The sequence below is a fragment of the Globicephala melas genome, chromosome 7, assembly GCF_963455315.2.
Source record: "Globicephala melas chromosome 7, mGloMel1.2, whole genome shotgun sequence".
Lineage (NCBI taxonomy): Eukaryota > Metazoa > Chordata > Mammalia > Artiodactyla > Delphinidae > Globicephala > Globicephala melas.
The window spans coordinates 2,969,972-2,987,139 of record NC_083320.1 but is presented as its reverse complement, the minus strand read 5'-3'; the positions used below and the strand labels follow the sequence as shown (position 1 = coordinate 2,987,139).

Sequence of the window (17,168 nt, the reverse complement as noted above, 5' to 3'; positions counted from 1 at the left end):
CTCTTCTCCCTATCGTTGAAACATGATGTATTTTCTTTTACCTTTTAAAGGAGGTGGAAATATTGGCAAAGCTATTTTTTCACTCAACCGGCCATGAAATGTGAAACACAGATGTGCTTATTCCTGTACTGATTTGCTTACGTTATCAAACGACATACTTTGGCTTCTACTTGATGAAAGAGCAGGAGTCTCTGGGGTTTTGGCTTCCTCCATATCTGTCTGTCAATCTGTCCATCTATCTATCTATCCAGCTATCTACTTATCTATCTACCCCTCTATCCATCTATCCCTCTATCTACTTATCTGTATCCATCTACCTACATACCTACCTATTCTATCTATCTATGTATCTATCCATTTATCTACTTATCTATCTACCCCTCTATCCCTCTATCTACTTATCTGTATCCATCTACCTACCTACCTATCCTATCTATCTACCTCTGTCTACCTACCTACCTGTCTATCTATCCATCCTGCAGTCCATCTATCTGTCTATCTACCTATCTCTTCCTCTCTGCCTCTCCTCATTGATGTCAGCTAATGTTCTAAACCCTACTTCTTTCTCTCTGCCTCTATTTCGTTTTTTTTTGTACTCTTTGTTGTTCTGAATTTTATCAGTAATAACTGTTGATCTGACAGGGCTCTTGGTTACTTATCTGTGCAAATAGACTGTTAACTCAAACATGTCATTATTTTTAACATCATCATTCCCTTTCACATGCCTCTTTTCAATTCACGCAACTATTTGAAGTAGACCCTAGAAATAAGCCATGTAATTAGTACTTTCTCAGACCTCAGAAATTTCCAAGGAGCTTTTCGCTGGCTTTGTAACTCGAGTGGCAGCTTGACAGGATAATAAACCTACGATGAACAGCCTTGCTTTCTGAAGTTCACGTAGCTGTTGTCCCATCGTCTCTGGGTTTTCATTATGTTATCAGAGGAGGCAGAAGAGATTTTGGTTTGTCTTTTAAATATGAACTCCTTTTTTCGGGCGTGGTTGCTCATGGGTTGCTAGAATTATGGGACCAGGAAGAGATGGCAGAGGCGTAGGGCAGGCACACAGGACGTGTGCCTGGAGCCCTCGTGACTGAGTCAGGGCTGCCTGGGGGCAGCTCTCAAGACACATGTCCTCATACCCTGGCAGCCAGGACCACTGGGGCCATGAGTCGATGGGCAGCACCAATGCCTGACACCCCCTCTCCACTTGGTCCCAGAGCAGGTGGGGGAGTTTTGAGACCTCCTCCCAGAAGCCAGCGTGGTCTGCAGGGTCCCCGTGACACTTACTTCCATGTGTCTTCATCCTCCCGGTGCGCTGGGGCTGCCTCTGGTCCAAGCTTGTGTCCCAGGGTGATTTGGGGTCACGAAGAAGCCCCTGAGGATGACTGGGAGCTTTGCCCTCGCTGGGGGTGACAGTGGCTTGCCCTCCTGCACGGGCACGTGTTCCTGGGGAGGTGGGACAGAGTGTCGCCAGGCCGGGGGGCCAGGGGTGGCCTGCTCCTACCCTACTTGGTTATGTTTCTTCTCCACTGGGCAGCAGCAGGGGCCGCAGGGAGCAGACTCCCTTTCCTGGAGCCACAGCCCTGTGGGTTTAGGCTTCGGGACCTGGACACACCTCCTCCCAGCACCCTGGCTGCTGGGGAGCCCCTCACGCTCCCTGGGGGTGAACCCCAGCAGTAGGAAGGGATGGCCCCCAGCTGCAACCCCCCACTGGGTGTCAAGGCCGCCCTGCAGGAGCCTGGTGAGGGGTCACCCTGCCAGCCGGCATGGCCTTCTGCCCAGGGCGAGGATAGGGCAAGAAGCTGTCGGGGTACAGAGAAGCCACGGCCACTGTCCCCTGTCCTGGTGGCGCAGTGACCTGGCCTGGGATAGTGCCACCCTGCCCGGAGGTCATCTTCATGGGACCCTGGGGGATGCAGGCTGCCGTGCCGTGCCAGCGTGACCGCTGATGCTACCCTGCATGCTTTCCTGGAAGCAGCCCAGGGTGGGGCATTTCTTTGTGTTCCCCTCCCGCCAGCCTGGCGTCTGCACGCCTGACCAGACAGGCGGGCCGTTTCACGTTTCCTGACAGCGTGTCCCATGCCAGGCCCATGCGGAGTTCCGCGTGAATGTCCCACCTGCTGGCAGGTCTCAGTGGCCCCATCGAGTTAGGAGAGGCCACGCTCCCTTCCTTCCCCCACCTGCAGTGCCCACTCGGGGCTGGACTGGGAGACAAACGGTGCCTGCCCTCAGGGGGCTTTCCTTCAGAGACAGAGGCTCCTCCACAGCTGTGAGGTCAGGGATGGCCAGGTACCCGTGTGCGGGGTGTGGTGGGCACCTCAGTGGGGGCTTCTTAGCCTCATGACTGCCTCCTACTGGGGCGGGGAGGGGGGACTCACACCCCCTTGCTGTGAGCCCAGGACCACTGTTTCCATTTTAAAGGGGGAAGCACCGAGGCTCAGTACTGAGTCCACCACTGGTCGATGTTCCGTGGTGTGGAATGTTCCACGGCCCTTCCCCGACACTCAGTGTTGCCCTGAGCTCTGAACAAGGGGGTGGGGGGTGGGGCAGGAGGGGCACAGAGGGAAGGGGGCCACCTTGACAGAGGCAGCAAGCTAGTGGGATATGTGGGTCGGTCCTTCAAGGCTTTGGGAAGCTCCCTCAGGAGAATCCAGTGCATCAGGGAGACAAAGGGCCTCTTGGGCAGGGCGGGCAGAGAGCAGTGCTCCACAGGGCCCTGGGGGCAGGGCTGAGTGGGGACTGGAGGGGGAAGCCCTACCCTCCAGCCGCCAGCGTTGTTTCACAAGGATAATGTCCCCGGGGTGTTAGTATCCAAATATAGCGCCCGGCTGTCCTGCCTAATGCGCCCGGACACGTGTGTTCACCCCTGTCCCGGGCGGGGGGGGTGGGGGCGCGGGAGCCCTGAGGTCCTGGCAGGCCCGGGTGCGGCCGGCCGGTGGCTTCACCTTGCTAGACCCGGGTGTCCGCCCAGGGGTCCCAGGAGGTCCCAGGGTTGCAGCGAGTCAGAGCGCAGGGGTCCCAGGAGGTCCCAGGGTTGCAGCGAGTCAGAGCGGGTCACGTGCGGCTGGGCCCACGGTGGGCATAGCCCCCAGCGTTCTCAGAGCCCAGGGCGGGATCACTGCGGGCCCAGTCTCGCCCCACCTGCCAGGCCTCGGAGGACACCCACTGAATTTCAAAACTGTGGCTTTGTCTCCATGAGCCTGGAGCCTGGTTCCCGCGGCGGCCTGTTCTCCGAGGAGGCATCGTGCCCCGCCACCCGTGGAGAGCCTGGTGCCCAGGCGAGCTGCATGCGGAGCCGGGGATGGATTTAGAGACCTCTCGCTTCCTGCCGGCCTGAGCAGAGGTGCCCAGATTCCTTCCTGCCCGGAGCAGGGCCCACAGAACAGGCGCAGGGGAGGAGGCCGAGAGGCCAGGGTGCCCCTCCCCAGGAGGGGCTTCAGCGGGGAGCAGGGGACAGCGGCCTACGTGGCGGAGCCACGCAGAGCCGACGCGGGCCCCGGGGCCACCACCTCGCTGCCACCTGGGGCCCGTCGCTCGGGCCCCTCCCCAGCTCCCCGGTCTGTAAGTGGGGGAGCAGCTGTGAGGGGTCTCCACGTAAATAGCCGTAGTGTGTCCTGTCCTCTGGACGGCAGCGGGCCAGGCCTTCCGCTGTCACGGGGGTGCGGCGTGTTGCCATCGGGGGTCACGGCCGGCTGCGGGGGGTCTGTGGGCTGCATAGCCCAGTCTGAGCGGGTCCGCATTCTGCATGCCCACAGCTCCCTCTTAGTTACGGGTCATCTATCGCCCGGGGCATGAGAACTGGGCCTGGCCTGTCCCAGGGCCCAGCGTGCACGTGCTCCCAGCAGGAGACCAGAACCCCTTGTGGATGTCCGACCAGCCCCACAACTGCAGTAGGGCGTCTGGAGACGCGGAAGGGTGAGCACCACCCGCCCCGTCCAGGTACCTGCCTCGCTCGGTCTCTGCAGCCTTGGGTCCCTAGAACCTGATCTCCCAGCCCGGTGCCCAGCAGCCCCTTCGCCCCCTCTAGGCCTTCCTGCTCCTGCCCCGTGGGCGCGTCTCGCAGGCTGGGCCCGGCTGAGGAAGCCTGGGGGCCAGCAAGGAGCTGATGCTCTGTCTGCAGACCCTGGAGAGGGAACAGGTGCCGTGGCCTGACCGGGGCCAAGCTCAGGACACCAGGGCTGGGTCACGAGCTGCCCCGTGCGGTGGCAGAGCTCTGGGTTATCCACCAAACTCTGTTGAAATCTTCCAGAAACATAGGAAAGCACTGGCGTCCTCAGTTGACAGCAGTTGCCTTGGTTGGGCGCTTCTCCCCACGGGGGTCGGGGAGTGGGGACTACTCCCACGTGCATTGGTTCCCTGGCCTCCATCTCAGCCCTGGGCTGTCTGCCCGGATGGAGAGTCCACAGCTCAGAGACCCTGAGTCTCTTGCCCAAGGACGTACAGCAGCTTCACGGGGCAGCTAGCCGAGGTAGAAGCTGAAATCTAGCTTGCGCTCCTCTACCCAAGCCACGTGCACTGCCTGGAGGAGGGGGCACCCTTCCCACTCCACACAGGGCCCCACACGGCCCCTCCCACAGCCCAGCCCCCACGTGACTGCCCTCACTGCTTCCAGGTGGCCTGGCCTGCCGGTCTGGATGCCGAGCTGAAGAATCTGCTCAGGGCATTCGCCCGCTCCTTCCCCGGAGTCCGAGGGCCCGGTTGTGTGGCTGCCATGGGAACTGACAGCTCTGAACGTAGGGGCTGCAGCCTGTGCTTCTGAGAGGTGTGTGTACTGGGGGCCTTGGACTCCCCACGGCAGACCCCATATCCAGGCAAGAACCCCAGATGCCCCCAGGGCTCCTCTGCCCACATTGGGGCCCCAGGGCAGCCCAGGCTGGAAGGGGCGGTGACCCCCAACACCCCCTCCCTCCCAGCCCAGGCTCGGGGAACAAGGGCTCCGAGCGGCTCCTGGAGTTGCAGACACAGCATCCGTTGACCATCGTGCACTGAGCCTTACGGTGCGCCTGTCCGGGGGCCCGGAGTACAGCAGGGAGCTGAGCTCTGCCCTCCCTGAGGTCTCAGTCCAGGGAGGACGGACAGTAAGTGGGCAGCTGCAGCACGAGCAGAGGGATGGGCGAGATACGGGGAGGGGAGCCGCGGGGCGCAGAGGTGGCGTTCAGGAGGTGTATCCCCAAAGTACTGGGTTGGAGGTTGGAGAACGGGATGTCGGCAGGCGGGGGTGGGAGGACCGGAGCAGCAGCGAGAGGACTCTCCCGCCTCCCTGCTGTAGAAGCAGGGCTGGGAGAACCACACCCCTCCGGAAGAGGAGGCGTGAAATCCCTTCCGGCCTGAGGGTCAGGGAGCAGGTCGTTCCTAAGTGAGCCCTGAGAAGCAGCCAGAAAGAAGACCGTGAGAGAGGAGACAGGCTCGCACTCCTCCGTGTCCGCAGGGTGGGGGGTCCTGGGGGAGCAGGTGGAGAAGGACTCGGTTCTAGGGGAATCGAGGACTGGGTTCCCGAAGCCCCTCAGGGCCTGTCTGTACTGTGGGGGGGGGGGGGGAACCTGTCTGTGCAGCATCTCCCAAACTCCACTGACACATTTTCCTTGGTGGAACGTCTCAGGGGTGGGACAGCCAGGCTGGCTCCAGGCCAGGAGAAGAGAGACTGAGAGAGCGAAAGACAGAAGGGGTGAAGCCAAAGGCCCGGGGTGGGAGGGGACATGGCGAGGATGGGGCCAAAGAGAGCTTGTTCAACAGTGGGGTCCCACCGTCTTCCCCGACCACCTTGCTTCCACCATTGTTCCGCTGACGGTACCTCCAGATGGGCTGGGAGTGTTTCCGGAGGGATTGTTGTCTCCTACCCAGCGGAGAAAAAACCAGCCCATTTCCATTTGTCTTCCTCTTCTTGCCTTGGAAAACCCCTCCAAGGTTCTTTATTCTCCGCTTTATTCGTATCGTTCATTTTCCGAGAGGATGGCGTCCGTCCACCTCGCTCAGCAAATGCCCGCAGTCGGGGTGGTACAGGTTAGCCAGGGAGCTGGTCACGAAGATGGGAGATGGGATTCACCTCCGCCGTCCAGCAGGCTTTGTATGAAGCCTGTAGCGTTGTTCTGTTCATTTACTGATCCGAGAGTCTTAGTGGACACCTCCTAGCGCGGGCTCACCAGTGCTGTCATTCCTGGCAATTCCCAGTGCTCCCAGGGAGAACGGGGTGGCCCAGATGCCAGGAGTCCCTGTGCTACAACGTAGTCAGAACCTTGGAAACATTCCTCTGCAAGTGTGAGTTTGCACGCTGTGCTCACACTGATTTCAAAACGTTCCTGGCGAGGTGTCCTGTAGGTCAGCCCTGGGCCGGCGGAAATGCATGACAACTCCTGTCACTTGGTCTCGTTGGACTCTCCCAGCTTGATGGGACCTCTCTGATCTGCCTGGTTTAGGAAGGCCTTCGTTGTACAGACCGACCCCCACTGCAAGTCCCAGAGGTGCGGGCGGGCTCCAGGTGCACCGCCGGCTTGGGTCCTGCCGGCCCAGCACGCGTTCCCAGATGACACCAGGGTTGGAAGTGAAATGTTTTGAATCAAACCATTAACAGGACTTCCTTATATGCTCCCTGCAGCGTCAAGAAAAACAAAAGATGCCCTGTCCTGCACTGCCTCCGGGCAGCTCCCGTGCGCCCACCGTGGGTTGTGGGAGAAGTACCCCACGTGGGCTTGGTTACCCACCCTGAAGGCCACTCGGCCCTCCTGTCTGTGGTCAGAGGCCCTTTGCAGAGATGAGCTGGCGGGCAGGCTCGCTCCAAGCCTAGCATAGGCCAGGCCCCTCTGTGGCTTTCTGTCGCCAGAGGAAGTAGCCCGATGCGCGGGCAGCCCCTCCCCGCCTTGGAAGGGCTCTGTGGTGACTATGAAGCCTTGGGTGGGAGCCCTGACGCCAAAGGTGGAAACCACAAGGGAGAAGACAGACCTGGCCACCTACAAATTAACTAAATGGATTCCTGACAGTGATGAAAATGCCTCAGTAGCAAATGTGGTGTTTGCTACTGGCTTGAGAGAGATTTTTTTTTATCACATTAAGAAGAACTTCTTGGTGCTTTACAAGGTTGGGGTCTTTTAAAATCAGAAACGAATGTTCAGTTTTATCAAATGCCTTCTCAACGTGTATTGAAATGATTATATGTTATTTTCCTTTGACAGATCGAAGTGTGATTTTATCATAATAGCATTAAAGCATTCCTGAAATAAACCTACTTTATTCTATGGTATACGGCTAGCTTAAAATTGCCAGCCGCTTAAACAGGACTTCTATGTCTATTTATAAGTGAAAGTGAACATCTGTTGCTTGTTCGCGAGTGTTCTGAGGCACATGGGAAGTCATCTTAAGAGGTTTGGGATCAGGGTTTTGTTAACTTTTTCAAAGAACTGGGAAGCTTGACATCTTTTTCTGTGATCTTAAGAATTTTTTTTTAACATCTTTATTGGAGTATAATTGCTTTACAATGGTGTGTTAGTTTCTGCTTTATAACAAAGTGAATCAGTTATACATACACATATATCCCCATATCTCTTCCCTCTTGCGTCTCCTTCCCTCTCACCCTCCCTATCCCACCCCTCTAGGGGGCCACAAAGTACCAAGCTGAACTCCCTGCGCTATGCAGCTGCTTCCCACTAGCTATCTGTTCTACATTTGGTAGTGTATATATGTCCATGCCACTCTCTCACTTCGTCCCAGCTTACCCTTCCCCCTCCCTGTGTCCTCAAGTCCGTTCTCTACATCTGGGTCTTTATTCCTGTCCTGCCCCTAGGTGTGATCTTAAGAATTTGAAAGAACTACCCGGGCCTAGCACCTTCTGTGAAAGTAATTCTTTAACAACTTTTTCTGTTTTTTCTTCTCAGATTTTCTACTTTTTAAATCAAGATTTGATAATTTATTGTTTCCCCAAAAAGCATCCCAATTCCTCAAGGATTTTCCGATTTTTAACACACATGTTTTGTACGTTCATCTCATACTTGTTCTAATCTTTCATCTGAGGTTTTGTACAGTGGTGTTTTCTCTGCTTTTTTTCTGGATTAGACTATCCAGAAATGTGATTTCATTGTAGCTATTTTTCTAAAGAATCAACTGTTGAATTTACTTTTTCAGTTTTATGTTTTTTAAAATATCAATAAATATTAGTTTTCAATAATTATTAATGCATTTAAATTATGTGCCCTTTGCAGAGATTTATTTTGTGCTTCTTTGTTTAAATGTCTCGATTTGGATTCTTCATTTATTTTCATTTATTTTTGGTTGGTAATAAGACAATTTACAGCTGCAGATTTTTCTCAGAATTCAGTTTTGCCTATATTTCACTGATGTTCACGTGCAGTATTGCCATTAGTTTTTCTTAACAGCCTATCCTTGAATTTTTAAATCTTTGTTTGACCCTAAAATTATATGAGTGATCTTCCGTTTCTAGGGATTCCATTTTTTTTTTAATTTATCCTTTTCTTACTAATTTCTAGTTTCTAATATTATAGTCAAAGAATACTGACTTAAAATCTCCACTTTGAGAATTTGTCAAGTTTTTCTTTGAGCCTAAGTAGGATCCAGGGACTTTTGAAAAGATTGTTGATTCTCTGGAGGATAGAAACTTCCTCATATAGTCACTGAGTCAGGCTTATTAACTTTATTTTTCACTTTTATACTAGTTTCTATTCACCTAACCTGAAGATTTTGTTGAATGCGTCGCGATTACTCTCAGCGGTAGGCTGTCTTTGTCCTATGAAGCTACGATAATAACGCTCTTCTCAGTGTGAAACGCCCCCTCTTCCCGTTTACTGTCTTTTGCACTGGAATGTGCTGTGTTTGCTAAGACCACCACTCCTGCTGTCCTACTCACATCTCCAGGCAGATCTGTCTCATTCTGTTCCTTCTGCCTTTGTTTCTCTTGCCTTTGAGATGACTGCTGTGAACAGGATGAGTGGGACTTTTTTTCCCTACACTCTCTCTGCCCTCATGGTGTTTGCAGTCAAGTTGTTGAGACCAACAGCGAGTGAATAATCAAGAGTGAAAGCACAGGTACAAAGTAAGACACAACTATGATGGAAAACCCCACTTTGCCGGGGATCCAAGTGAGGTTGAAGCATAAGAAAGCACCTGTTTGAGGAGGTGACGTTTGAGGGATACACAGATGTCGACCTTTAAAGATGGGGTTAAGAGCCTTACAAGTAGAAAGTGCAGCTTGTGCAAAGGTCCTGAGGCAGAAGTATCAGCCAGGGTGGCCAGTGAAAGGGAGAGGGTACAGTTGAGAGTGGAGAGGTGGGGGCCACATGAGGGCTTTTGAATCCAGCACTGGTGCAGCAGGGAGCGTTGAAGGCCTGAAGCAAGGGTGAGTCTGTGTGGACAGTGGGCTGGGGGAGGCAGAAGTCAGAGGCCAGGGCTGTGGCCCCAAGAGCCAATGGTGAATGGAGCCCAGGGCTTCAGAGAGGAGGAAAGCAGGGGAGGGTGTTGATGGCTGCCCTGACTAAGCGGGTTGGGGGAGGAGAAGGGGAGCAGAGATGCCCAGGCCCCAGCCCATGCTCAGTGCAGAGAAGTGGAAGCTGGTATTAGAAATGTGGTTGTAATAACCCACCAAGGCTAGTCACTCTGCCCTACTCCTGGGCACAGTGACAGGGCTGGAGGAGGGGAGGGGACCCCCGGAAATGGGGGATCCATGACAACTCAGAGGGGGCAAGGCTTCCCAGGCATGAGAGATGGGGCTGGGGTGGGGGGCATCCCGGGAGTCAGGTGTGGACGCCCGTTGTGCACTGGACCAAGGCTTCAGATGGGGGTGGGGATGTCACGGGTGTCGGATGTTGCAGTCTGGGCGCCGGCGGAGGAGGGAAGGAGCGAGGGCTGCAGAGCGTCAAGGCCCCTCACCTGGCGGGAAGAGCGGAGGCAGGTGCGCCGGGCTGCTGATGAGGGAGAAGCCTCGAGAGCCAGGGGCGAGGGAGGGAGCGAGCGGGGTGCTGACGGCGAGGGGCGAGGTGAGGCGGAGGAGGGAGGGTCCCTAGGAGAGGGATCAGGGGAGGAGGGACCAAGGAGCGGAGGTCCCCGGGAAGGGGGCGCCATCTGGTAGCCTCGCCCTTCCTACAAGGAGGCCGGGAGGCCGGGCCGCTCCTGGGAGCCGAGTGTCCTTGGGCGCCTGGGGCGGGGAGCCGGCGGGGATGGGTGCGAAAGGGGGTCCTGACCTCGGAGCCCACCCCTGCGTCCCCCCCCACCTACCCTCAGGGCCCTCCCTGCCCCCAGGTCCGCACGCCCCTCGGGACCCGGCGTCTAATCCCCGCAGCATCCGTGCGGGGACGGCAGGGAGGTCCGTTCCACCCCGGAGGCAACCCAGACCCTGGAGGAGGCGAGTGATGGAGCGAAGCCGCCGGCCCGCCCAGGCCCTGGGGACATTCGGGGAGTGAGCGGACATCCGGAGCTCTGCAGCCTTGAAGGTGTGCGAGGGCCCGCTGGCGGCTGAGCCACCGAGCTAACGCATTATGTCGCTCGGAGGGGCGCAGCCCCCAGCACTGCCGCCTGGAGCAGGGCTGCCAGCCAGGTGTCCCCTAGGCGGGGGTTCCCAGAGCTCCTTCCACTGGAGTGGCGGGGGGAGAACCCCTTGTGCTGGAAGCAGAGGGTGGGAGAGAGGGTGTCACCGTGGTAGGGACGCTGCCCTGCCTGGGACGGGGTTTACCCCACGCAGCTCGGGAGTTAGAACAGCACACGAGTCCCCTGCGCCGAAGGCCCCCCGCTGCCCCAGACACGAGGAGATGTGCACCCCACGGCTGCAGATTCGGGGACCTCGATGTCCAGTTTTCTCTAGGCCTTTTCCTCAGTGAGCTGTCTAAAATATAATTATAAAAATAATGTATGCTCACTGCGGAAAACTTGGAAAATGCCCCCGAAAGCGGAGATAGGAGAATAAAAGTCCTTCCTATCACTACCCTCTAGTGGTGACAAGTCCTCCTAACATTCTGAGGTCTTCCCCTCCTACATGGACCATTCATGCTGAAAGCACATTGTTTGTATAATTTGGTCTCAACTGCTTTTCCTTTTGTTCAACATTGTAACATAAATATTTTCCTCCTCCTAAATATCATCTTAATAGCTACATAGCCGAGGCTCTTATAAGCAATTTTTTCCTCACAGTCCTATTGTTTGCTCTTTTTCATAATTATAAATCTGTAATGTTCATTTTCTTACATTATTTTTATCTACATTTCATGTGATTGACTTAGGATAATTCCCAGAAATAGAGTTACCGGCTCAAAGGCTGTCTGTGATTTTGAAGTTCTCGATACATAATTGCCGAACTGCTTTTTGGAAAAATTTTACCCGTTTATCTTCTACCAGCAATGATGCGAGCACCTGCCTCATTTCACTATACCTTCACCAGCACCGAGTATTCTCATTTTTTAAATTACCTTGTTCTTTTATTATTATTATTATTGTTATTATATTTATTTACTTATTTTGGCTATGCCAGGTCTTAGTGGCGACGTGCGCACTCTTAGTTGTGGCATGCATGCAGGGTCCATTTCCCAGACCAGGGATGGAACCTGGGCCCCCTGCATCGGGAGTGCAGAGTCTTACCCGACAGACCACCAGGGAAGTCCTGAGTATATTCTTCATTTGAAAATGGATTCTATTTGGATGTTTGCTTCTTTTTTTCCTTAAAAGTGAGGTTAGACATTGTTTTCACCTGCTTATTAGTCAGGCTCCCCAGGCCGGCTTCAAATGGGCCCTGTTCACCTTCACCTGCCCCGGCTGCCAGGGTGCCGAGGGTGCCACCTCCCCTCCTCCCAGCAGGTATTTAAAGCTGCTGGAAGCCACCAGGTTGTGAATTGTCCTGAGTTGATGGAAGCAAATACTGGTCCAGAGAGAGTGAACCAAAATAGTGGTTCCTCCTCAGATATTCCGAGGGCTTAGACACACATTGCCTGGTCAACGTTTACTCGAGTTTATGGAATAAGAAATGGACTCTTAAGGGGCCACACACCAGTTGTCAGGAAGCTGTCCACTTACGGGGCACCTGTTATACATCAGGCCCTTGCCCTTGTTTAACTTGATCTGCCCAGTAACCCTGTCAGGTGGGTACCTGTCTCTTCATTGAATAAAGAGAACAAGGTTTGGATGGGTGAGACGCGGCCCTTGGGATCACTCAGCATAAGAGGTGGAGCTGGATTTGAACCCAGTTCTGTGGGGCACCAGGGCCCAGAGTCACATACTCCACGTCGGGGCCGGACAGGGCTAGTTGGTGTCCCCAGAGCAGACGACTCCCCTGTGGGCATCAGTGGGCACCTTCCTGTCAAGCAACCATGAAGCATGGCACCAGCAGCCTTGACTTGGGACCCAGATATATTGGAAACTACTCCCACCACAGTGTTCAGGGACATTCCAAGCAAAGTTCACTTAGGGGCCCACAACAGAAGGTCCTGGCCAAGAAAAAGGATAATCATTCCATTACATGAGAACTGAAAATAGAGGGTGAAAGCAAGCATACTTTTTCATGATTATTTTGGCCCCTTCAGTCAGCACAATGTTCTTTTGAACAGAAGAATGTCTGTCCTCTGGAGGAAATTCTTTTATCACATCCCTGCTGACAGGGCTCACAATATTTATTGAAAGTTTCAGCTGTTACTTCGGTATAAATAAACAGGATGAAGTGGGCAGCCGACTGCCCATTAGGGATATTTTTAGACGGGGATGGCTTTGCAGACTGGAAGGGTATTTCAAGGAGAGAGTGCCTCGTCCCAGAATAGCCCACCACGGGCTCAGCCTCAGCGTGGCCTCAGCGTGGGGTCCCCGGTGTCACAGGTCCCTGGGTCAGGGGTCCTTCCCATCCTGGCTGGCCAGCCTGGAGGTGGCAACACCTCCTTCTAGGGACATCCCAGCTTCACTCCTCAGGCAGAGCGTAGGGAACAACATTTAGGACTGACTGTGTGTCACTGCGTCTGCAGAACACCTAAAACTACACGTTGATTCAGTGGGTCTGAGGTGGGGAAAAAGACGACCATTCAAGCTAGTGTTTGTAACATGCAGCCCTGTGGTTGATGGACGACCAGCTCAAAAGTCTGGACTTTGGTTTTTAATAATACCTGACACACTTGCACTTACCTTGTGCCAGGCCCTTGACGTGTGCTAATTCATTTTTTTCACAATGAGACCCAGTCTGTCCTGACTTCCCGTGGCTTTTTCCACTTCTGTTTTCTACTTGGAACACGAGTCCTCATTCACTTAGAAAAACCACGCACCCCTGTGGGCACGGGGTCTGGGGAAGTAGGAAGGGCTTCAGGCCCGTTCAGCTGAAGCCACCGCTCATGAAGACCAGCTGCTCATGCCCCAGGGCCCCAAGCCTGTCGCTGCTTCTGTGAGAAGGTTTGGGAAATGTGTGGAGTTTGTGCCTGGCCCCAGACAGCCCCAGTCCCCTGCCGCCCCAACCTTTCTCACGAGCACCCCCTGGAGCCTCACGGGAGAGAGCAGATGGTCATGGGGGGGTCTGGGAACCCCCGCCTAGGGGACACCCCGCTCACCGCATCTGGGGCCCCAGAAATTCCAGAATGACTCTCCAGCCCACGCTAAGCCCTGGGCAGTTCAGCTGTTATGTAGCTGGTACAGCAGCTGCGTCCTTCTCCTCCTTGAGACTCGGGTTACTTTGCTGCCTTGCAGTCTCAGCTCTCCGAGGGACTCAAGAAAATGTATGATTTTGTAGTTTCTTCAGCTTTTTTGCTGTTCATATGGGATCAACACTCTGTGTTGCTTTCTCCATCCTGAGCAGAAGTGACACTTTCTGGAAACTACTGAATACATTTTAATTTCCCCCAACACTGGATCTTCATTTCTTAAAAAACAGGGGCTTCCTTGGTGGTGCAGTGGTTAAGAATCCGCCTGTCAATGCCGGGGACACGGATTCGAGCCCTGGTCCGGAAAGATCCCACATTGCTGTGGAGCACTAAGCCCGTGCACCACAAATACTGAGACCACGTGCCACAACTACTAAGCCTGTATGCCACAACTACTGAACCTGCACACCTAGAGCCCGCAAGCCACAACTGCTGAGCCCACATGCCACAACTACTGAAGCCCGTGCACCTAGAGCCCGTGCTCTGCAACAAGAGAAGCCACCGCAATGAGATGCCCGCGCATCACAACAAAGAGTAGCCCCCGCTCGCTGCAACTAGAGAAAGCCCGCACGCAGCAACAAAGACCCAATGCAGCCAAAAATAAATGTTTTTAAAAAATAAATAAATAAAATTAAATTAAAAAAACAATTTACTCAAAAAATTAAACACAGACTTAAGATATGATCCAGCAATTCCACTTCTGGATATACAGCCAAAAGAATTGAAAGCCGAGACTCGAGTAGATAATTGCATACCCATGTTCATAGCAGCAGCATTTGTCACAATAGCTAAAACACGGAAGCAACCTGAGTGTCCGTCAATGAATGGATAAACAAAATAAAGTATGTACGAGCAATGGAATATTATTCAGCCTTAAAGCGGAAGGAAATTCTGACCCAGGCTACAACATGGATGAACCTGGAGGACATTATGTTCAGTGAAACAAGCCAATCACAAAAGGACAAATATTGTAGAGCCAACTTTTATGAGGTGCCTGGAGTAGTCAGATTTCATAGAGACAGAAGACAGATGGGAATTGCCAGGGACTGAGGGAGAAACGGGGGTGAGTGTTCAGTGGGGACAGAGTTTCTATTTGGCAATAAAATAGTTCTGGAGACGGATGGTGGTGATGGTTGCACGACGATGGAATAGTATTTAATGCCACTGGACTGTACGGGTAAAAATGGTTGAAATGGTAAATTGTATGTTCTTTATATTTTACCACAATTTTTTTATAAAAAATTGACTGGTTCTTGCCATGTGCCAGGTACTCTTCTAGGTACTGGGATTACAGCGGTGAACAAAATAGACAAAATCCCTGACCTCACGGTGTTTCCACTCAATAAGCAAAATAAATCTGTAACCCGCTGCGGTGCGGGGCGACGGTGCTGTGGGAGACTCCTCAGCAGGCGCGGGAAGGCGGGGGGTGCGAGGCCAGGGTAGGCCTGGGAGGCTTCACAGCGAGTCCTGTGGGCACCTGGCGGGCTTTCAGGCTGGGGGGCGTCTGCTCGGGGTGATGCAGACTGCAAGGGGCTCAAGAGGCCCCATCTGCCCACGCCTGAGGGCTCGCCGTCCCAGGCTGCCTTCTGGAGACGCCTGGCTGGTCCATCTTCTCGTTTGCCCTTGGTGTGGCATCCCAGCTCCTGGAATCCCTTAGCCCCAGCTTGCCTTCTGGGGTGTGAGCACGTGCAGGACATCTAGGGAGCCCGCACAGGACCCGCGCAGGACCTGTGTCTCTCAAGCCAGGGCCACCGCCTCAGGGCTTGGACTTTGGGGGAGCTCGCCCCAGTGGGGAGTGAGGTGGGGAGCCCCTGGCTGGAGTCCCACCTTGATCCCCTGCCCACCAGGGACTGACGACCTGCTTCTCCATCTGCAGGAGCTACGAAGAGCTCTCGGACTGCACCAGGCACGTGGCGCAGAAGCTGGACTGCTTCTGGCCCAACGCGGCGGTGGACAGGTTCTTCCTCTCCGTCCACCGGCACTACTTCAGAGACTGCCCCGTCTCAGGCAGGGCCTTGCAGGACCCGCCCAGCAGTGTCCTCTGCCCCTTCATCGTGGTGCCCATCCTGGTGACCCTGCTCGTGACGGCACTGGTGGTCTGGAGGAGCAGGCGCCTGGAGGGCATCGTGTAGGCTGGGGGCTCCCGCACCCAGCAGGGGAGGGGGAGGGCTGTTGCTCATGGAGGCTGCCGGGCAGGCCAGAGTGTGGGCGTGGGGGCCGAGCCTGGCCAAGGCTTCTGGGACTCCAGTGGCAGAGCAGAGCCCCGGTCCCCTCTTCTTCTACCCGAGAAGAGCTCACAGCAGGATTCTGGCGTGGTCATGGCACAGGCATTGACCTAGAAGCCACCCTAGGAAGGGCAGCCCAGGTGCTGGGAGGGAGCAGAGCGTAGCTGTCAGTGTTTCTGGGGAGGGTTCTGAGCTGTCTCCCAAGGTGTTTATGAACCACCCCCTGGCTCGATCATGCATAAGTAGTTTGTGATTAAAGGATGTCCTTGAATTTGGGAAGCGTCATTCTTTCTGGATGTGGACCCTCGGGAGTAGAAGGATGGGAGAAACTAGCCCCTTTGGATTCTGTCTTTCTCTGACAGGAGGAGCACTCACAGGTACCTATATGGGGGACGATGATGGTGAGGCCCCATGGGGGCTGAGCGCTGTGCGTGCGCTGAAGCTGCTCCCCGGGATTCTGAGGCCCCGGCCCCTTCCCCGCCACTCTGTCTAGAACTACTGGCTTCATGGGCTGCGACTGGCAGACAGGAGGAGGCCAGGTCTGCTCAGTTTTTACTGAGGCCCCTCCCCAAAGATGCCTCGCCAGCCCCCGGTCCAGGCAACCACCTCCATTCTGTCCCCCAGGGTTTCGGGGGCTATTTCCTCTGCACCCATTCAGGCTGCTGCTGCGCCACATTCACCATGCTTCCCAAGCTCCACCTTCCAGAAGGTTCTGGATCTCCAAAGGGAGCTCCCTGCACCATCCCTCCCAGATGGCTCCTGAGCTCAGAACCCCCCTCTGAGGTCCCTACAGCCCCCAACTGGCTGCAGCGCCACCGGCCCAGGACCTGCCCCTTATCAGGCCCACTGCCCTCCGCGTCGGCCTCCCCTCCTCCCAGCTGGACAGCCACCCAGACACGGGGCCAAGGCCACGGCCCCCGAGCTCTTCAACATTAGCTGAACCCGCGCTGGGGCTGAACGGGCCGGACCCCCGCAAAGGCGCCCCAGTGGCGACGGGCCAGGGGCTGGGCCTCGCCGGCCCGAGAGCCCCGACCGTCCCCCTGGGCAGCCCCCTGCAGCGACGACGGGCCATCCCTCGGGTCGTCCCGCGTCCGTACTCCGGAGCCCAGGGCGGGCTGGCCCGGCTCCTCGGCCTCCCCACGGCGCGGACTCGGCGCCAGAGCAGCTGCCCCCGAGGACGCAGACGCCTTAGGGGGCGTAGATCCTCCTCCCGGAAAGGGGCCGGCAGAGGGGCGGCCGGGAGCAGGCGGGGCCGGCAGCGGGGTGCCACGGTCGGGGCGGGACCGGGGGCGGGACCGGGGGCGGGGCGGGTCCCGACGAGCCTCGTCCAGTGACAGCAGGGCGG

General features: G+C 55.5%; 1 protein-coding gene across 2 annotated transcripts in view; it reads left to right on the top strand.

Moving 5' to 3' along the window:
• The window catches only part of RAMP1 (receptor activity modifying protein 1), a 48,098-nt gene extending 32,010 nt beyond the window's left edge, over positions 1 to 16,088 (top strand). For both annotated transcript variants that reach the window (XM_030862314.3, XM_060301429.1), the window contains exon 3: positions 15,475 to 16,088. In XM_030862314.3, the coding sequence (XP_030718174.1) occupies positions 15,475 to 15,730 (256 nt within the window). In that variant the 3' untranslated portion in view covers positions 15,731 to 16,088. The remainder of the gene's footprint in view (positions 1 to 15,474) is intronic.
• The last annotated feature ends 1,080 nt before the right edge of the window (positions 16,089 to 17,168 follow it).